This window comes from Acomys minous, assembly GCF_964271855.1.
Source record: "Acomys minous genome assembly, chromosome: 9".
NCBI lineage: Eukaryota > Metazoa > Chordata > Mammalia > Rodentia > Muridae > Acomys > Acomys minous.
Window position 1 is genome coordinate 58044861 of NC_140490.1, and position 22228 is coordinate 58067088.

A 22228-nucleotide genomic window follows, 5' to 3' on the forward strand; every position below is an offset into this window, starting at 1 on the left:
ATGACTTAAACAGCAGAAAACAATTTACTGATATAATTTACAAATGCATTAGTATATACATTTTTACAATTTACTAATAGATATTACAAATGTTCAGGGTTGAGAAAAAGCACTGGTCTTTCTATTAAGTCATATGGTTCAGTACACTAGCAGCTATTTCAGGTTGTCAAGTCTACCCAGCTAATCCCAGACCTGAAGAAGGCCGCAGCCATGCTCATCAAAGTGTTCAGAGTCCTGCTTCTGAGAAATGCAGCTTCCCAGCTCCCATCCACCTGGCATCCCTGTGTCAATGAGAAGACAAGACCACAGACAAAGAAGCAAGCTCACCACTGTGATTCTTGTCCAGATCCTTTTTACTGGCAATTGGAGCACTGATATCCATCCCCATACTCTGAACGTAGACATGTAGCCGTTATGTTACCTGTGTGGATGCCTGGTCAAATGCAGACCACATGCAAGACAAATGCGTAGGAAAACAGGGAAGTCAGGAGGCCCTCTGCAGCTGCCACCATTGATGGGAGCAAACCATAATGACAGTGATCCTTGCTAAGGACATACTCCCTTGCCCTGGGCCCCCTCTTTAAACTGCAGCATAAAGGCGGGAAAAGAACCCTGCCTTCAATCCCAGCACTCAGGGACAGAGGCGGGTGGATCTCTGAGATTGAGGCCAGCCTGATCTACAGAGCAAGTCTCAGGACAGCCAGAGATAGACATAGAAACCCTGTTGGGGGAGGGGTGGTGGTGGAAGAACTCTTGAAAGAGTCTGGATTCTGACACATAACCACTTGTGGTGGCAGCCCTGGCCTCCGGGAGCGTGCTCCCATTCGCCTTTGTAAAGAGCAATTTCTCGCCCCAGATGGTCCATTGAGAGTGTCCAAGTGCTGAGACCCAGACAGACGTCCTAATGCTCAGCACTTTCTTCCCCAGTTCTGCTTGTTCCTTCAAGTATTGCCCAGGAAGTGTCTTTAGTGGGAAACCATGACAACCAACGTCTCTTTGTTTTAGGAAAGGGAGAGCCCTGCACTGCTGCTGCAGCATCTGAGATAATGGAGGCACTGGGATACCAATAGAGACACATAGTTAAAGGACACACAGAAGAGCAGGAAGCACCGGGAGCAGAACCCGTGAGCACAGGCACAGCACAGGCTGCAGTCTGTAAAAGGAGGAATTCCCATGGAATAGCAAGCTCTACAGATGAATGGCTCTGCCTGCAGCCGGCAGCCAGGAAGCCTGGGAGATAGCTTTGCCAGCTCCAAATACCAAGACTGGCCATGGTGACATTTGAAAGAAGTGTAGGGGTCGTCCTAACCTCCCACAGCAAGGAGACTCGGAGGTAGAAAGTAAGGGGACTAGCACAGGCACATGGGAATAAACATTGCCCTGTAATACGTTTTCCAGAGGCATCAGCCTGCCATGACAGACATCTACATGTAGTTGTTAGAAACCAGACTGGTGGCACACTTCTGTAGTCCCAACACCTGGGAGGCTGTCAAAAGGATGGCCAGATCAGAGCTAGCCTGAATTACATAGCAAAGCTCTGTCGCAAACCAAATAGCTCACAGAGTCCAACAGCTTGTAACCCCTTTCTTTTGCTTTCCTTCAGGTGCATATTGGCCAACTGTATTCAACTGACAAGCTTATCATTGAGAATCAAGAGAAGCCCAGGACATAGGCGCCCTGCACTAGGAGACAGCCTCCACAGCACAACTGACCACCTTCAGCACCCATTCTACGGAGAGTGGAACCTCCCAATACTGGCTGAACATGGCCTGTTGCTCTGCCTGCCTTGTAGGAGCTGAGAAACTGAGTCACATTTGCATTCTGACACAGACGTAATCTGAAGAAATGGCTGTGCATCCTCAATTTGGTGTTAGAATGAAGAGCTGGAAGTCACTCACAATAATGCTATGTTATCGTGTCTCCTCACCACCCCGCCCCATCTTACAGTTCACCCACATTTGTATAGAGCTTTGGCAGACTTTGTGTCTTGGTCTTTGACAATAAACATAATTATCTCCTTATCCTTTTATACCAAATAAACCCATTACACTGAATGTGCATTGATTTCCTGACACAGCAGGGACAGTAGAAGTGGGAACCCAAAGGAAGGCCCACCATCATCTGATGATTGCTTCTGTGAAGGCAAGTCCACGCACCAGCTCAGATGCAAGTAATGAGGACATGGATCAAGACGAGGCGTTAAGTACAGCCCAGCCACTCAGCCCTACAACTGCAGGGTCCCAAGCCCTCCTCAACCCGTGCACACTGGAATCTCCAGGAGAGGCCATACACACTGAAGTCTGTGAAATGCTATATGTGGCCCTGAAACACCAGGGACACGGGGAATGCCTTATGAATGCATGTTACCTATTCTGTTTAGTGCCTTAGAGTCACCAGGGAATGAAGTAACCAGAGATTAGGATGTTTAAAATACAGTTCTCAAAGTTAGAGAGATGGCTCAACACTTTTAAAGATAAAAAAAAAGAGTACATTTTGCTCTTGTAGAAGGTTTGGGTTTAATTCCCAGTACCCTCAGGGTGGCTCCCAACCATCTACAACTCAGGTTCCAGGGATCTGATGCCCTCTTTGGGCTGCTGTAGTCACCAGGTATACACATGGTACATATACAAAGATGCAGCAAAAACAGTCATACACATTAAAATTAATTAAACCTTAATTTTAAAAAACTAATAAAAAAGTAAATACAGATCTCCAGGTGGCTCTGAGGATCAGCAAATCAGCAGTGGCCACTGCCTTTGATCCTTCCCCAATATAAAGATGTCATATGTTGTAGCATATCCATTTCTTCCAAACGCAAAGCACATACCATATAACTTTGTTAACTTCTGGGGAGTTTTCAGGGATCTATCCTACTGGGTTCATGTCAGAGTTGGGACATGACACTGGGAACAGGCAGGTGAGTAGTACACTTACTACAGTAGCTAAGATAGTGTGTCCTTAGTTCTTGTGGCATTCGTGTGAACTGAGTACAAGCAGCCTGACTCACCCTACCTTAAAAGTCATGGAACCAGGGTTAGGAAGATGAGTCCGTGTGCAGTAAAGTGCTTGTCACACACGCCTGGGGACCTAAGTTTGGAATCCCAGCACCCATCTAAAAAGCTGGGCACACCAGTGTGATAACCGTGGTGGTGGAGGAACAGACAGGCAAATCCTACAAGCTCATTGACCAACCCATCTAACCAAATTGGTCAGCTCCAGACTCAGTAAGAGATCATGCATCAGCCTTTAATCCCAGTACGTGGAAGGCAGAGGCAAGCGAATCTCTGTGAGTTCGAGGCCAGCCTGGTCTACAAGGCCAGGACAGCAAGGATACACAGAGAAACCCTGTCTCAAAAAAAAATTCATATATAAAAAATTAAGGTGGAGAATGATTAAGGAAGAAACCCAGTGGCATTGACCTCTGGCCTCCATTTGCATGCACATGCATGTATATGTACCCACATGAACATATACACATGTGTACAACACAAAGTATGAGAGAGCCAGGTGTGGTGCTGCACATTTGTGGCCCTGAAACAGGAGCACTGTGAGTTCAAGGCTAGTTTTGGTTACATAAAATTCTAAGCTAGCCCACACTACATAGAGCCTGTCACAGGTGTTCACCCTGGTGTCTGTACAGTATAGATTCTGTCATGATGTGGGCAGCCGATCTGTTTTGCAGTTCAACTTTATTAATTTGTAAAACTAGTGTGCAAAGTAATGGATCTTATCTTAGCCAGTGTTCTATTGCTGTGAAGACACCATGACTACAGCATTTCATTGGGGCTGGCTTACAGTTCCAGTAGTTTGGTGCATTGTTGTCATGGCAGCACTCAGACAGACATGATGCTGGAGAAGTAACAGTTCAACATCTGGATCCTCAGGCAGCAGAAGAGGAAAGAGATGCTCGTATTGGCTGGGGCTTTTGAAACCACAAAGCTCACCCTTAGTGACACACTTCCTCCAACAAGGCCATGCCTAATCCCTCTCAAGTAGTGCCACTCCCTGATGACCAAGCATTCATATGAGCCTATGGGGTCCATTCTTATCCAAACCACTATACAGGTTTCATTTTGGAATTTTCATACCTGTGTGATGCTTTGTTCTCTTTCATCCAGTGGTACAACTCTTGATGTCAGAATAAGTCTTGAACACCGCTAAGAGTAGTGAAAATGGAAGTCCTAAATCTCATACCACTGGGTCTATACCTGGGAGCTGAAGTATACAAAAAGCAGGATATTTGGCCTGGGTGAAAAACAGATGATACCGGAAGTGTCTTCTCCCCTTTCAGCTGGCTCATGGAGCGGTGTCACCCAGCCCTGGAAGAAGCAGTTCTTGTGCTTTTTACACTGAGGATCAGTAGACTATGTGGTCGTTCACAGCCATGCTGTGGACAGTGCTCCCAATTTAAAGTTACTATTAAGCACCCTAAGTCATCCCCCTGAAAGTGTCACATTGCAAGCAGAGTGGCAGCTCCATGGTAGACTCCCCCCGCCCCCACAGGATTGCTTCCACAGACAATCATGGAATGAACCTGGCTTTTTTGGCAAACTGTTGACAGCTGGCTGCTTTCATGTTAATTAAGCTTCATAAATGGATCTGGACATGCCCAGGGCTTGATAGTATAAATCTAATTCTTGTCACTTAGATCAAATTAACTATGTGTTTGGAATCTGCACAAAATTTAAAAAAAAGAGAATTGAGACATAAAAGCCCACAAACAGGAGTCGTGCAGAGCCTCACATTCAGTGTTCCAATGCAAAGACTTTGGCTTGATTCTAGAACGTGAGAGAAAGTGGCATTTAACTGTGTTTGTATAATGCGGCCATCTGCTTGCCTGATAGCCCCAACTGCAGAGCTTGAGCCAGGCAATGTGCTGGAGAAGCTGCACCACGGGACCAGACTGTCTCAACTCTCCCAGAGTATGCTCAGCTCTGAAGGCGCCAGGGATCACTGTCAGCAGCTGGCAGATGAGAAATGCCACCAAAAGTTCACCTCTGTGGAGGCAAAAAAAAAAAAAAAACCACTCACCAAGCAGCCGTTTCCTAGATCTTCGGATGGCATTTGGTGGGCCTCTCTAGTTCTCCGACTCTGGTTCTAGAGCAACAGTATGTAGCCAAGTGCATAGCTGTGTTGCTCTCCTGCTGTTGTGAAGCAGTCACCTCCAACCCCTCTCTCCATAGCCATGCCCAACACGGAAAGCCTCTTATTTCCAAGGACTGGAAACATAGCTTCTCCTTTTTCCCAGCGCTGCATGCCAGGGAGGCATTCTATCTTGAGTCATGTCATAAAACAGTTTGAAAAAAAAATCTTCATAGAGATAATTTACCTCAAGCTCTGTAGAACAAATATGCACCCATAGGAAGGTCTGCCTGGAGAGAATAGTTTCTGCATTTAGCAAAAAGGGGGTGGGTTTTGTTGTTGCAGTTTTTGCATTTGTTTGTTTTTAGTGGATGTGCAAGATTAAGTTACACGTTGCATGGAATGAAACATCAGGTTTAAAGAAAATTCAAAATCACATTTTGTGACTAAGCGTGCTGCTCTTTTGTTGTTAAGTACAGCTCTCCACAGCCCAAGGTTTCACACCCATGGATCCAACTAACCACAGAATGAAAAAGGCTTGGAAACACATCAGTACCAAACAGGTACAAGCTTTTTATTGCCACCATTGCTAACAACACAGTATGGCAATTACTTGCACCCACTTACTGTGTGGTAGATAGCATAAAAATGATTTGAAACCTAGAGAAGAGTGGATAAGTTCTATGCAAATACAGTGCCTTTTCATGTAAGAAATGAGCATCACGGATTCTGAACTCCATAGGAGCTCTTGGAATCAATCCCCTGCAGATACCATGGGACCACTGTACTTCACACCAGCTGATACTGCCTTCTAGATTAAAAGGACACCTTAGGTATTGGTGCCAGGCTATAAAAGAAAGAAAGAAAGAAAGAAAGAAAGAAAGAAAGAAAGAAAGAAAGAAAGAAAGAAAAGAAATCATAAGCCCCCCCCCCCCGAAAGCAGGAGGGGAAAGTGTCTTATGCTCAAAATAATGTGCTCTGGATTTGGGACCCTTTTTTTTTTCAGGGATTTAAAATCACAGACAAATGGTCCTTGAGAAATATGACCTGAACCCTATAACACTACTCTTTGGTTACTTTACTGGGTTCTTTTACCTTCCACCCCAATCCCTCCAACCCCAACACTAGGTAGGAAAGAAAGATAGAGGATGGAGGGGAAGGAGGGGCATAGATCTCTTTAGAATCCTTCTTGCTGATTAAGGGCATTGAGTTCCTTGGGGCAAGCCTAACAATTCAGCAAAAACAGCAGCAGGGGAGCAGCAGCCACTGCTTTTCTTTGGGCTCTGGGATTTTTTTATACTCTCAAGAGTCCCCAGAATTCCAAATGTAAACTCTTCTTGCTGGCAAAATTATGCCCCTCCTAGAGCACGAGACAAATCATAGTCAGCTGCTATGAAAATCTGAAGCAGCCCCATATCCCGCACCTGGAATTAAAACAAACACATAAAGAAACCAAAGTTCTCACTACAGAACCCAGATGACACATATATCCAGCACTGGCCAATGAATGCTGGGGTCCGGGCAAGTGCTCTTCTGCTGAGCCATATTCACGCTCTGAGTGATCAAACCTTGACAAGACAACCTTAGTAAGCTCTGTTTGAGGGAAATGTGTGAATGTCTATTTGTACCAACCACCAAAGTACAAGTCAGAAGGCACATGGAGCAGCTGGGTCTTTATACTAAACACATCTGGTAAGGTCACATGATGAAGCTGGTGATGCTCATTCAGATACACAGTATTAAAGACAACATGGGCAGCCGCCTGGACGCCCTCCATGCATCCTGTGTCCACATGTCCACTTGTCCAGATGGACTAGTGGAGACTGTACTTGATGACAAAGAAGCCCTCTCCCTGCTCCTCCCTGAAAGTTGACCTAGAGTCTACATGGACAGTGGTTCACCTCCCCCTGAAAACAATACCCCTTCCTTTTGGGTCTTTGCAGCACTTTGCAGCTTTATTAGTACTTCAGGGAGTCATTGATGAAAATTGCTTCTCATGTTGATACCCACGTGGGGAGCTGGTTCAGTATGCTACTTTTGCTCAGGGGTTCAGTTTCAAGTCCAAAGACCCTTCAGAGAGAACCGGAAGGATAACATTCAAGGATGAATTTGACTGTTCCTTACCTAGGGGGACTGTTGCCACTACTGTGCCGACAGTGAAATGGGTGTCTCACTGCCTTGAAATTGGATCGCATTAATTGTCAACACAGATAGACCTGAAATTCCACATGTTGGGGTCTTTGTGACCAGATGGTTTGACTGAGATGTCCATGGTGACCACCGTGTAGCCCATGTGAATTACCGGACATCTGCCTGCACCTACGCAAGGACTCAAGGCATCTAGGAACTGCTGGCTCCACAGGAAACAGCTTCTAAGAAAGATCTGTGTCCTCTCCCACCACAATGGTAAGCATCCCTCAGTCCCTTCCTGTTACCGGGTGTGGCTGGCATACCCCACCCTCTACCCTGAACTTTCTAGCCCAGGGTGGGCCCCCCCTCTTCCAGAGGCTCTTAACTATATAATCCAGACATTTTGGGTCCCATCCCCTTTCTGCATCTCTTCTCTCTCTTTTTCTTTCTATGTTCATTCCTCTCTCTCTCTCTCTCTCTCTCTCTCTCTCTCTCTCTCTCTCTTTCCCTGTGCACATACTTTCTCTCTCTTCCTCCCCACCCTCTGCATTTCTGTCTCCCCCTGCATAGCAACTTCCTGGGCCCCTTTCCTTGGGTAAATCCACCTACCGAGGGCTACTCCCAATAAACCTGCATATATAAACTCTAATTTACTTTGAATTGGTTCATTTCATAGGGCACAAGAATACTTATCAATAATCAATTCTTTATTTTTGAAGAGTTAATACATATCTCATTTATGTGCATCTAATATGTAAGATGCTCAAAACATATGATCAGAGATTATAATGAAAAGGGTAGGAATTTTATCAACAGTTGCTAATGTATTCTTCCATTGAGCATCAAACATAACTAAGAGTCTTATTTAACCAGATTTTAGAATGTATTCAAATATTTCGAGCATAGTTTTATATTTCCTTGCAGCTTTATACAAATAAAAATATACCAACCAGGCACAGTGGCACACACCCTTAATCCTAGCAGATTTCTGAGTTCAAGGCTAATCTGATCTATATAGTGAGTTCCAGGACAGCCAGAACTACATAGCAAGACACAACAAGGAAGGCCTTGTCTGGAAAAATTTTTAATTGATTAATTAAATATCTGAGGTGCATACCTTTAACCCTAACATATGGTAAGCAGAGGCAGACAGATCTTTGTGAGTTCAAGGCCAGCCAGGGCTACATAGGAAGGACAACCTTCCTCCCCCCGCCCCCAGTCTCCAAACCAAAAAATAAATTATAGGCTAAAGAGATGGTTCTTGTAGTTAAGAGCACTATCTGGTAATACAGAGGGCCTAGGTTCAATTCCCAGCACCCACATAGTGGCTCACAACTATCTGTAACTGCAGTTCTAGGGGACCCACCTCCCTCTTTCAGCCTTCATGGGTATTATATGTACACTTTGCACAAAAACATGGACAGGAAAAACACTTGTACACAAAATAAATAAATAAATCTTTAAAAACAGGTCAATCTTTATTTTTAACCAGAGACAGGGAATACAGTGTTCTGGGAGTTATGGATATGGCAGACATGAGCCAGTCACCAGGGCAGGACAGCCTGAACAGATAACTGCCTTTTGTAGAGAGGCTCTGAATCCAGTGAAAACTCTGCTGTTACCAGACTCCTCAATGCTGGGGCCTTTGCTCCTTCTGTGGGAAGCCTGAATTTATAGCTCCATGAGTCTGCAATTCCACTCAAAGGGAAAGATGCTGCATTTGAAGGCTCCTAAAATGCTACTTTTTAGCCTACTTAGCAGGAAATCCCCAAGGCAAGCACCAGCATTGGTGTCTTCTCTCCATGAGAATTGGGTTCTGTTAGGAACAGACTAGAGCTCTCACCTTTACCCATATTCTAAGAAAGCATATTCCTAGGACCATCTATACAGAGGAGCCAGCCATGGCTCTGCAAAGGTACAGGCCTATGAGAAGGAACCTTGGCTCCTCAGATTTCTAAGGGACAACTTTCAGTCTTCCTGTGCCCTCCGCAGTCACTATGTATATTTCAGACCTGATTGGAAAGAAAGGGGGACTCTATCTTGCTTTCTCAATAGTAACTTTTCGCCTACATATCTTTTCAACTGGCATATGATGACATTTTTGTTTGATTGGTCTGGAAGGGTTCTTTGCTTGAGACAAAGTCTTAATATGCAGCCCAGACTAGCCATGAACTTGGAATCCACCCTACCTCAATATCCTGAGTGCTGGACTCACAGGGAAGTGCAGGAATGGGGTGCCTACAGGAGCTCTAAGTGCACCTCGCTTTTCTCTTGCTTGCAAAATGTAGACGTAGAGTTGTGTGTGCACATGTATGTCACAGTTCTGAATGAACTGAGAAGAAGTGGGCAGTTGGCCTATTGAGATCTAACATGGTGAGGGCGCCCTGCCAGAGTGAGCCTAACTCCATTGTTGGGGAGACCAGGTGACTCGTGTGAAACATGCAGAAAGTGACCAAGTACTGGCCTGGTCCTGAGTGTGAGGCAATTGCATAGACTAGAAAGAACTCACAGAGGTCTCTAAGTCTCAGTGCTGCTCAGGAAGGTCGCATGTTTGAGCAGCGCACACTCTAAACATCCCTCAGAGGTCTAGAAAAAAGCATCCATCTCTCTCTCTTTCAGCCCTGCCTCTGACAGGAAGCAGGTTCTCAGGAAAATAGAGCCTCTGCATTGCATAAACTGGAGCTAGTCATGTATCTACCACACAGGGCTCCTGTAAGACCTTATAATATGGAGCAAGTATGTGATAACTACTAACTTCCTTATGTGGAACATTCTAGAAACCATCAAGGATCCAGACAGTGTCAGACACAGGTCCTTCCCTAAGTTACAACACATTTAATCCCTAATGCTGGGATTAAAGTCATGCAGCATCATATCCAGCCGTTAAAATCTTTTAATTTTTTTTACTATTTTTGTTTGTTTGTTTTTGTCTTTGTTTTTTGAGCCAAGGTTTCTCTGTTTTATCTGTGGCTGTCCTGGATTCCCCTTGTAGACCAGGCTGTCCTCGATCCTCACAGCGATCCACCTGCCTCTGCCTCCCAAGTGCTAGGATTAAAGGCATGCACCACCACACCCAGCTCATTAAAATCTTTTCAATTACTAGGTTATAAACATCTATTTTAAGGTAAGGTAATTCCAAGTGCACTAAGACCTGAAGAGATTAGTCTTGTCCATGTGACAGAATCTGGGCACAAGAATAGACTGAGGAAAAAGACACATGGTGGCTCACAGTCATTCATAATCCTGGTTCCAGGGGATCCCACATCTTCCTCTGGCTTCTAAGAACACCAGGCACACAGGTGGTACACAGATACACATGCCCATACTCATAGGAAAGGAAGGAAGGAAGGAAGGAAGGAAGGAAGGAAGGAAGGAAGGAAGGAAGGAAGGGAGGGAGGAAGGAAGGAAGGAAGGAAGGAAGGAAGGAAGGCAGCCCCTTCCAATGAGTGCCTCAAACACAAAGAGGCCCAAAGGGTTAGCAGTGTTACCTACTACCTGCTCCGCAGTGTTGCTGACTGTGTGCCCCTGTTGTTGCCCCCGTCTTCCTTTGCTGGCACCAGACTCCGGCTTCTTTGGCTTTTCAACATAAACCGAAGACCAGTAACCCTGCAGGAACCTTCCAGGCCTTCACCACCAAATTCGTACTGGTGCTCAAGTATCAAGTCCTTGTGGGATGAGGAGCTGTGTTCTCTGTCCTTCTGGGATGCACGTGAGCATTGTGTAATTGCCCAGCCTCCTGTACAGGGGAGCCCCTTTTATAATAACATTGTTATCCTACCAGTTCTGATCCCCTAAAGAACCCTGCCTAACAACCCTGTGTATCTGTGACTAGAAATGCAGAGATCTGTGTAATAAGCTTCATCTAACTATTATACAGATGTTTACAGAGTTATGGGCCAGTGAGATGGCTTGGTGGGTAATAGCTCCTGTCACTAGCTAGGTAAGCTGAGTTCAAATCCCTGGGACTCACATGGTGAAGGGAAAGAACTGCCCTCATGCACACTGTCACATCTATACACACACACATACACACAAACACAATAAGTAAACCAGTGTATAAAAGAAAAAGGTTTACATAGTTAAAGGCATATATAGTCAAAACACACAAAAATGACCACCAAGGGTCACCTTTTATACATTGTATGTGGACTTTCAACATGAACCAGTAGGATTTTTTTTTCAACTGCTGCTTGCTGTCAGTGCCATCAGATGAAAGACTTCCATTCGGCCAGTTCTCTTTAAACCTAGTCCACATCCACTTGCCTGCACCAAAGAAGCATTTTCTCAACATGTATTTGAGACACACTTGTGCACCAGAAAATGAGGATCCTAAACTGGCCTCAAACACAGAAGGTAGATGAACACGTAAAGAGTATGTATGTAGCTGTGATGCCGCTTGCCAGGGGCTCCTCTGTCTGTTAATGTGTTCGTGTTACTCAAGTACATAAACTGCCCAAAATGCAAAGTGTAGAACCAAGCTCGTGTCCTCCCAGCTGTCACTGCGAGTGGTGCTAACTTTTCCCAGGTTGATCTGCAGGTGGAGAAAACCAGGTCACTAAAGCGAGCTCAGTTTGTCACCTCCCTGCTCTAAACCTCTATCCCTAATGACTTCAAGTAGTTGTAGGTCTTGGTCCTGTAAAGCTGACAGTCCCATGATTTGGGGGAGATTTCTCAGGCAAAAGCTGGGGCTACCAATGTCTTATCACCTGTCTGTGCCATTTGTTAGCTTATTGTGGCCACAGTGCTCTCTCTAGCCAGCATGCATGGATCCTGCAGCATGTGCCAGGAATTTACATTTGATTCCACGAAGCCACAGAAAGTAGAAAGTGCATTTCCACCATTGCGCTGTTCCTCCCACTCCTGACAAAGAAGATGTGATGCAAGTGACTAAGTTTTCAAGGCACAGCACTCAAAAGTCTGGAAAAATGAAAAATCTTAGCCTAATAAACCAGACAAAAGCTATGTGGCTAGAGATAAATTTTGTGAACCCCATGAATTGGTGAATGAAAATCCTACAGCTGAGGAGAAAATGAGGGGTAGAACAGATGGAGAGATATTAGACACACACACACACACACACACACACACAGTATGAGAAGATCCACAGGCTTTTGGTGGAGGTTTGTGGGTAATAAGACAGTCTCGAAACTCTCCTGAACAGTGACCTTCCTGCTGCCGGCCAGAGATGCGTGTTCCCTCCCGCTCCTCTGGCTCCCCGAGTGCTCTGACCACTCTCTGAGCATGAGCCTGGCCTCCCAAAGTCTGCAAATAGGCTGCCCGTCTTGCTTTATGAACATGGAGTTTCCTAGGGAAATATTTTGCTCCATGCCAACTTCCAGGCCTCCTCTTACTGCTTTGGAAACTCTTTAGATGGGAACACACTTTCCATGCAGCATTCCCTGAATCAGGGATTCCCGGACACATTCGCCTAAGAGGAAGCTTCTGGAATCCCTCTTTAATGTAGGACAAGGTCATTACATCACAGGGAAGAAGATGGTTTTTTATTAACCAGAGCTAGAACACACATCTCCAGGTGAATCTATGAGAAAGTCACCAGAAAGTTTTAACTGGGGACGGAAGACAAACCATGAGTGTGAATGGCACCAAAAATGGGCTAGGGTCTCAGGCTGAATAAAAAAGAACACGAGGCTGGGAGGTGGCACACTTGGGAAAGTTGTTCTGTGCAGGAATGCAGGCCTGCTTTTGGGTCCCTGAGCTGTGTAAAAGAACTGTGTGAGGCAGAAGCCGGTGGATCTCTGTGAGTTCTAGGCCAGCCTGGTCTACAGACCTAGTTGCAGGACAAGAGAGCTACACAAACCCTGTCACAAACAAAAAACAAAACAAATAAACAAGCAGAGGAACTGTTCGATGGGGTACACCTGTCATCCCAGGCCAGGACAGTGGAAACAGAAAGACACTGCCAGGCAGTCTAGCCAAGTGATGAGAGACCTTGTCTCCTAAAAGGATAAAGTGGCTGGGCCGTGGTGGCACATGCCTTTAATCCCAGAACTCAGGAGGCAGAGGCAGGCAAGTCTCTGTGAGTTCAAGGCCAACCTGGTCTACAAAGCGAGTCCAGAACAGCCAGGGCTACACAGAGAAACCCTGTCTCAAAAACAAAAAGAAAAGGATAAAGTGGAGAGCAACAAAGAAACACAACCTATGTCAACCTCTGGCTTCCACACATGCATGTATGGACATAGGAGCACGCACACATATGCGTACAACACACACACACACACACACACACACACACACACACACACACACACACACACACGCAAAAAGGAGGCCAAGAAGCTAAGATGAGGAATGATCTTTTTCTGCTTCCTGATTTTGGGCACCATATGACGCACTGTGAGTCGCTGCCCTAGAAAAAGAGCAATGACTGACACACCAGGCCAGCGCTCTGCCACCGAATGGCACCCACATCGAGCCAACACACTTCTAAATCCTTAAAGACTTTGCTTAGTATTAGCCTTTCCTTCAAAATACTTTTTATTTCTCATTTAGTCCAGACTAGCTTTCAAGTTTCTATGTATCCAAAGATGGCCTTGAACTCCCAATCCTCTGTCCTCACCTTAGAAGCACCGAGGTTACAGTGGTCAACTATACCATACCCAGACTGAAATAACAACACACACAAATTCTGACAGCACACCAAAAATTTAAAAACAAAAAAATGTATTTTTACTTCATTTATACTTATAAAATAAAATGTTTCCTAGGAGGCCAGAGAGATGGTTCAACAGTTAGGAGCACTGGCTACTCTTCCAGATGATCCAGGCTTGATCTCCAGCACCCACATGGTGGCTTACAACCATTTATAACACTGGTTTCGGGGGATCACACACCCTCTTCTGGCTTCTGAGGGCACCAGGCACACAGGTGGTACAGATACCCATGCAGGCAAGACACCTAACTCATAGTAAGTAAATAAAATAAGTAAGTATTATGCTCCCTACAGGCTAAGGGTGTAGCTCAGTGTTGAAGATACTAACCTGTTAATCTACAAACCTAATATATATGAAACTCCACCACCACAACAAAAACTGTTTGCTATTTTTTGTTTTGTTTTTAAGACAGGATCTCGCTATGGTGACTCCCTGGGTTTTCTGGAACTCACTATGTAGGCCAGCCTGGCCTAGAACTCAGATATTTGCCTGCCTCCTGAGTGCCACCACACCCAGGCCATATTTTCTATTTTTAAATGGCAACAGTCACTAAAAGGTTTACTGTCTTGTGTTCTCCGCATATAGCTTTAAAAACAGTAGGCAGTGCTGACATGCTCTCTATAAAGGGTCAGAGACTAAATGCTTTACGCTCTGCATCTGCTTAACTTGGCTGTGTGTGCAAGAGAGCATCCATAGAATGTTCCAGTAAGTGCCCATGGAAGGTTAAGTTTGAGTTCCATACAATCCCTTGTTGTTGGTTGCTTTTGTTTCTAATCCAGATCTCATTCTGCTGGCCTCCGCCTAGCTGGGATGACCCTCTAAGCCTCCAGAGCCCTGGGACTGCAGGGAGGAGCCACCATACTTGCCCTTTTTTTTTTTTAATACAGTCTTTCTAGGTCACCAAGGCTGCCCTCAAACTCTTGACAATCCTGTTTTACCTCCTAAGTGCTGGGATTGTAGGTGTGCCACTACATCTGACATAAATAGAATTTTCATGTCACGAAATAATAATTCTTAATAATTAAAGAAAATTTAAACATGAGAAAATCATGTATAGGTCTCCAGTATTCTATAAAAACAGACTTTGGGCCTGACCCACAGAACCACCAAAACACCCCCCCCCTTAAATTTAGTCCACTCTCCCCAAACTACTTATGCTAGCCATGTGCTAGAAAATAGGACACTATTTTTTATTTATTTTATTTATTTATTTATTTTTTTTGAAACAAGGATTCTCTGTGTCGTCCTAGCTGTCCTAGAACTCACTCTATAAACCAAGGGATCTGCTCGCCTCTGCCTCCCGGGTGCTAAGATTAAAGGCGTGTGCCACCACTACCCTGCAGGACACTTTCAAAAATAATTTTTAAACAAAATAAGTTGTTCAAGGAGAGTGGGAACAAAGGAGCTAAATTTTTTCCCCCCAGCTCCTGCACTTGGAGTATAGCCTGCAAGAGGCCAGCTTCTCTGACTGCTAATGGCCCAGAGAGTGGGACAGCTATCAGGAGCTCTGCTGTTCAAAGGGGTTAGGGATGAATGTGGCGGGCTTCTGCAGCTCACAGCCAAGGCCTTTGGTATTTTAATTTGTCCAACATTTTGCAATGGCAAGGGACAGAACACTTTTTACAAAACAGTTTGAAGATCACTTATTCCCAGTGTGGAGAACTGGGGCTATTCCACATCAAGAAGAAAATTATTATTTGTCACCGTGCCTGTGTCATCAGCTGAGCATGCCCGGATTGCCATGGCCTCCCCAAACCCTCAGAAGGTAAAACATGAAGCACAGAAGGAAATTATGTTCACATGGCCTTTACTTTCTTAAAGGACATCTGTATCCGATCACAGAAGAAACTCATGCCGTGTCTGGGCAGACAAGCTGACAGGCGCCCATCAATCCTTCTGAGAATCAGGTCTGGCTGTGAAGGCCTTCCTCTTCCATGTAGTGGTGGGGTGGCTTGTCCTTTTATCTGTGGGTTTTTTTTATCAAGCTGTACGGACCACATCTCTAGTTAGAAGTAAACCCCAGGTCCTGGCTCGTGGTTCCGGAGCCCTTTTCTTGAAGAGCCTCAGCTTTGGGGAGCTGGGGTGTTCCTTATTCCAATGTAGGCTGAGAATTCTAAAAGGCAAATTGGAAGGTCAGTCGAAGCAACGAGAAGCCTGGGGGGAGGGCGGGTCAGAACATTGTCAGACCCGCTGTGCTTGCTGGTGCGTGGATCTGCGCTGAGAGTTTATGGTTTAACACTTTGTTCCTTTCGATCCAAGCTCGGTTAATCCGAAATCTGTGCCACTCGGCTAAGGGTCCCCGGAAAGCCCTTGTTGGAGGCTCGCGTCCATGTCCCGAAGCTTCCAGACTCAAAGAGGATCTGTGGAGCACACATAGCGCAAGGTGTAGTTGGCTCCCTCGTTGTTGTCCCAGTATTCGCCCAGTTCGCAGCGGTAGTAGATGGCAAAATGAATGGCGACGTCCCACGCGTCAGCGTCCTCCCCTTCTTTGGGTTGCAGGCCCGGGGGCAGGCACAGAGAGAAGGAGAAACGTTCCGTGCCCAGCTCCTCCTCACTCTCCCCAGCCCCTGCTAGAGACTCCCCTGAGCTCACAGGAGGCATAGACTCCAATGACACGGGATGGAGCTCAGCCGGCACGTCCAGAAAGGTGCGCCACTCTGTAAAGGTGTAGCGCACAGCCACTGTCCTGGGTCCGGGGCAGATGATTACCCGGCCGGATCCGGTCACCTCGGCGCGGGGCGGCTGAGAGCACTGCACGCGCTCCAGGCACACTCGCTGTCGCTGCAGACGCTCCTCGGCAGCGCTCAGTCCCGGGAGCTGGAAAAGGGGTCGAAGCCGGGCGCACGGCGCCAAGAGGGGCCCGGGCACCTTTGCCACCCCCAGCAGCCCCTCGAGCTGCTGCAGATCCTCTGCGCGCAACGGGAAGCTGTGGAGGCGGGAAAGCACCGCAGGCGGCACCAGCGGCTCCTCCGCCTCACTGTAGTGCTTCACGCTGGCCAAGCTCAGCCCCAAGGAGTCCGCAAACTGCACGCGCTTCTTGCACTTAGCACAGCAGTTGCGGGACCGCTCTCCACCCTCTGAGCTTGACTGCGCTTCCTGCTGCCGCTGCTGCAGGAGCTTGGCCGCCTGCAGGATGGATTCCGCCGGCAAAGAGAAAGATCGAGCACGAGGGCGGCGGTATTCCAGTAGCTCCTCCTGCTCCAGGAGAGCTGCCTCTTTCTGCGGCGACAGTGGCCTTTCCTGGAACTGAGCGTCAGAAATCGGGGTTTCCGAAGTGCCACTCTCCACGCAGAGCACCTCCGGGACCAACAGCTCTTCTGCGGCTGGAGGGTCTACGGAAGAGACAGAGCTTGGCTCCTCAGAACTTTGCGGCAACTCTCGGGAGGGCTCCATGACAGCATCCGGCCCCCGGGACTCTTCCTGCGGGGAACGCAGTGGTGCTGGAGATTCCACTGGAAACTTATCTACTCCTGCCCGAGAAGAAGCGCATAGCGCCTACTGGGCTTGCCCTCCCTGGCTCACTCTAGCCAGGCTCGAGAGTCCAGAGCGTATTCAGCCTGGAGCCTCCCCAGCTTTTAGCTTTTGCAGCCCAGGGCCGAGAAGGAGGAGGATGCTGGTTTGGAGCTAGATCCCAAGGGGAGGGCCAGGGGCGGGGAGGCTCGGCCGCCAGAACACCTGGAAACAAGATCCGTAGTGGAAACTAAGAATTCCGAAGGTCACGGGCTAGCTAATAGCCTTGATCCACCCACAGCAGAACAAAGTCGGTACCACCTCTGGGGGGGCGGGATCTCAACTTCCAGAGCCCAGAGAGTAGACAAAGTTTTCCAGCCTGTGAAGTGAAGGAGGAGGCTTGTCGCCCCGCGGAGACGTCCATCCCCTCTGCCACTAGCCTAGGGAGTCATACAAGCATACAAGCATGTCATTGAGGCTAGCAAGCGGCCCTTAGGAGCGAGATGCATCCCTTCCCTTTCATCCTGTCTGTCCCGCGGACCTCAGACATCCCAGCTCGCATCTGTGCTGTTGCCCCTTCAGTGCTTCTAAAAGCTGGGAGGCCCAGGTTGTAACCTCCACCTACCTCCCAGGTGACCTTGCTGGTGGGCTGGCAACCAGGGCAAAGCAGAAACACAGTGGGAATAGACAGTGCGGCCAGAACACAGTAGCTGGAGGCCATTTGAGCCTGGCACTGGAGCACGTCTCGATCCTCCCCTTGTCCCGCCTGCAAAGAGGCTGGCACCTCCCTCCGTGGCTAGGCTCCTTCCTACAGCATTCACCGAATCCTCCTCGCATCCCAGGGGTCCCAGACTGCCTAATACAGCTCAGGCCTTATAGATGGGTAGGTCCGGAAAGCCTAATCGCGGAAAACCGATGACAGAACACCTCACTCTATCCTGGCATTGGACACTTCCTAAAGTGTTGTATTGTGCTTTTGCCTTGAGGCCAACTTTGCCTGGATCATACTTCAACTGATAATGTCATTGCCAATCACCAACACACACACACACACCAATTTCCAACACCCTCATATCTGATTCAGGCGGTCCTAGGCAGTGCCTGAGAGGACTTCTAACAGGAGGATGCTGAGGCTCGGCTCTGGGGACCACAATTCCTGAGTGACAAATTACTTGACTGTGGTTGTTGTGTGTCCAGTTACTTACTTAAAAAAAATAGCTGGTTCTAGAAACATCAATCCACTAATCAAGAAACAAAAAGCAAAATTGTCTTACCCAGGCTTTTAAATGAGGCAAAATTCACCGGTGCCCAGGGATTTAGGCATATGGGACAAAGGGCAAGGATCCTATTAATAAGTAGTATCTATTGCGGGCTCACAGGCTGCCCATCCCTCCCCTGCCTCGGAACCAGGACTCTGCACTGGTTCAGGATGCAGCTCACAGAAATGGTTAAGTTTTTCAAAACAGAGCATACTCATAGTTTGCCCAGGTCTCAAACCTACCTCCCAAAGGACGTAATGGAGGGTAGTTATGGATGTGATGGAGTGCTTTAAGATTTGGAGAAAGCCCAGCAGTGATAGTACACACCTTTAGTCCCAGCTCTCAGGAGGCAGAGGCAGGTGTTCAAGGCCATTGTTATCTACAGAATGAGTTACAGAACAGCCAGAGCTACACAGAGAAACCCTGTCTTATAAAGCCAAAGGAGGCGAAAAGGATTTGGAAAAAGGTGACTGGGGGTGATGTAATGCAAGACTGATCCTCACAGGACACATTCATGTTCAGAAAACGAGATGTAGGACTGTTCTGAGGACAGAGATTTTGGTCCTAGGATAGCAAGAAATGGCCCATCAAACAAGCCCATTTAAAAAGAAAAAAGCCAATGGTTTCAACAAAAGTGGCCTTCTAAACCCTGAAAAATAACCTAGGCAACCATTATCATCCTCAACATTATCATCAGCACTAGTGGGTGACTAATGCATTGCTTAGATACCTGACCTCCAAAATTCCTGCTTTTTGAAGTCAACTAAAAGCAGGTGAGGCAAGAGCTTCGTGGGCTTTCGTTGTAGTACTGTAGGTCTATAGCCTAGAAGGTCTGACTGAGCTTTAGGCAACTCTGATAAGCCGAAAGATGAGCCAGCAGGGGGGATGACCCTGAGCAGGCTGCTCTCCAGAAACCAAGGAGAGACCTTAGGAGCAGAGGTGGTGAGCACCCCACTCACCTGTCATGGGGACTTGGGGATAGTCTGGAAGGTATAATTGGCCTCTAGCTTCCACTGCACATGCGTCCTCCGACAGAGCTGGTGGGACTCAGGTCATTTCCCTCAGTCTCCGTCTCTGAGACAGGGCCAGATGATCTGTTCTGGCTCTCAGATGTTAAACAGAAGGCCTCCGACCCAGAGATGATTCAGCGTTCGGTTCTTTCGGTTCACGATGGCGTGAAAGTGACACACTTTCAGTAGAAACTGTAGTTCCAACTTTGAATTTGGATATTTCCAAAGACTGTTAGGGGGAAACAGTGGATGTCTGGTGTGGACCACGTTACTAAACTGAAACGTGCAGGGGATGAGGCGTATTCAGTGTGCTTTCCACTTAGGGTATTTTCAGCATATGGTGGATGTGCTAGGAAGAAACCCCACTGTAAATTATGGAGCAGCTGTAGCTGAATGATGAGACAACCTTTAAAATAGCTTTTTGAAAATTTAGACCATCCAGCCTATAGATATGTGCTTAGGTCATCCACAAACGTCATATGATCACATGTCTCAGCTGCTAAAGTATTTACTCCCAGGCTTTCAGATTCCTAGTTGTTTGGTTGGTTGGTTGATTTGTTGGTTTGTTTTGATTTTTTGAGACAGGGTTTCTCTGTGTAGCCTTGGCTGTCCTGGACTCCCTTTGTAGACCAGGCTGGCCTTAAACTCACAGCAATCTTCCTACCTCTGCTTCCCAGAGTGCTGGGAGTAAAGGCGTGCACCACCACTCTCGGCTCAGATTCCCAGTTTTTTAATTGTTGTTTTGTTTTGTAGGGGCCAGGCAGTGCTTGCTACATAGTCCAGGCTGGCCTCAAACTTGTGATTCTTCTGCCTCTATGTAAAAGGCTGGAGCTGTGGTCATCTGATCCCCAAGTCTGGGGCCTGGGAAGTCTCAAATGGTGCAAGGCAAGTCAGTAGAAAAGAAAATCCCCCCTTTGCATTAAAAATAAAAATGACAAGGCAATGTTACAATACCACACTGTAGTCTGATCCCACAGCTAGCATCCTCAACCCAAACCATCAAATGTTTCAGCTGGGTCACAGGCCACTTGTGCAACCTGGGGACAGTTTGGCTGGTCACCTGATTACCTCACAACAAAAATTATGAGTGAGTAAACCAAAATCTGGACTGATTCGGTCAAGTGTCATATGAAGACTTACAGCTGCCAAAGTCAGACTGCAGGCCTGTTATGTCAGATATTTCGCAACCTGTACTGCTCTTCCCAACTGAGAGGACACAAGGAGGACAAAGGTAAGCAGACAGAGGCCACTGTGACCAATAACAAGAGCCTTAAAGTGACTCCAACCTGGAGGAATGCAAGTGTCACCCCAACTGTGTCCTCAAGCAGCACCCGTCATTTTAATTTATAGGACAACAAGGAGAAAACAGCTCAGCCTAAATAGTTAAGACTAAGAGGAGGCGGATGGCATGCCCATCGCTCTTCTTTGTTAAAGTGGTACCCAAGGGGCCTGGGAGATAACACTTACTGTCAAAGCACTTACTGCCAAAGTTTAAAGCCTGGAGTTCAGATCCACAGAGCACATGTAAAAGCCTGGCAGATGTGATTGCTGCAGGATTCCCAGCAGAGACAGGGGACCCCCAGGGCAGCCTGGCTAGCTAGTATATCTGGAATCTGTGAATCCTGGGTTCAGAGAGAAGCCTTGCTTCAATACATAAAGTGGAAGTCCTACTGTGGTGGTACACACTTTTTTGTTTTGTTTTGTTTGTTTGTTTGAGACATCATTTCTCTGTGTAGGCTGGATGTCCTGGGACTCTCTTTGTAGACCAGGCTGGCCTCGAACTCACAGTGTTCTGCCTGCCTAGTATTCACTAATGTAGAACTTGCCTCAAACTTATAGAATTCTTCCTACCTTTGCCTCCCAGGTGCTGGGGTTAAAGGTGTCCACTACCACGATCCCCAGGCAGTAGTGGTATACACCTTTAACCCCAGCACTCAGAAGGCAGAGAGGCAGGAAGGTCTCTATAAGCTTGAGGCAAGTCTGGTCTACATTAGTGAATACTAGGACTGCCAGGACTACATAATAAACCCTGTCTCAAATTAAAAAAAAAAAATCTCTATATCATTTGGTGGAGAGTGACTGAGGAAGATGCCCAATGCCAGCTTGGGCCATCCACACACATGTGTGTATACATGCACCCACACACATGTGAATATGCATATACCACACACATACACAAAAGACACATAAGCCCCTAGACCCAGCCACTTCTCTAGGCCTCCATTTCTTAGACATTCAAGCTTCTGTACACACGTGAACATATTCACATTAAATATAATCCCCTTGCAGGGGATCCATGCTGGAGGCCCAGCATCCACAAGGCAGCTCACAGCAGCTTGTAACTGCAGTCTCAGAAATCCAGCATCCCCTTCTGCTCTACTCAGGCACCAGGTCTGCATGTAGTACACAGACATACACACAGGCAAAACACCCATGCATTTTTAAAAAGATTTTAAAATTTAAATAAAGTTTTATATGCCTCTCTGTTAACTTGTCTTTTGTAAATTTAACTCTCAGACTGAATCATGGCTCCCAAGACAGTGAGACCTCCAAGAGAGTGAAATTCTATGGATATTACTCTATTCATAATATGCTGAAGAATTTTTGTTTTGGTTGGCTTGTTTTT

General features: G+C 46.7%; 2 protein-coding genes across 2 annotated transcripts in view; one reads left to right on the forward strand and one right to left on the reverse strand.

The window, feature by feature from the left end:
• The window catches only part of LYRM4 (LYR motif containing 4), a 112111-nt gene extending 110057 nt beyond the window's left edge, over window positions 1-2054 (forward strand). The window contains exon 3 of the mRNA XM_084795455.1: window positions 1604-2054. Coding sequence (XP_084651581.1) covers window positions 1604-1672 — 69 coding nt within the window. The 3' untranslated portion in view covers window positions 1673-2054. The remainder of the gene's footprint in view (window positions 1-1603) is intronic.
• Window positions 2055-13484: 11430 nt separating this feature from the next.
• PPP1R3G (protein phosphatase 1 regulatory subunit 3G) lies at window positions 13485-18245 on the reverse strand. The gene is made up of 2 exons (XM_084793968.1): window positions 17959-18245; window positions 13485-17773 (listed from the first exon to the last, which is right to left on the reverse strand). Exon 2 carries the CDS (start codon window positions 17274-17276, stop codon window positions 16233-16235), a length of 1044 nt encoding a protein of 347 aa, XP_084650094.1. The 5' UTR covers window positions 17277-17773; window positions 17959-18245; the 3' UTR covers window positions 13485-16232.
• Window positions 18246-22228: the final 3983 nt, after the last annotated feature.

Excerpts from the sequence above, each read along its gene's own strand:
- PPP1R3G (XM_084793968.1), bottom strand. The coding sequence starts at position 17,276 with ATGGAGCCCTCCCGAGAGTTGCCGCAAAGTTCTGAGGAGCCAAGCTCT.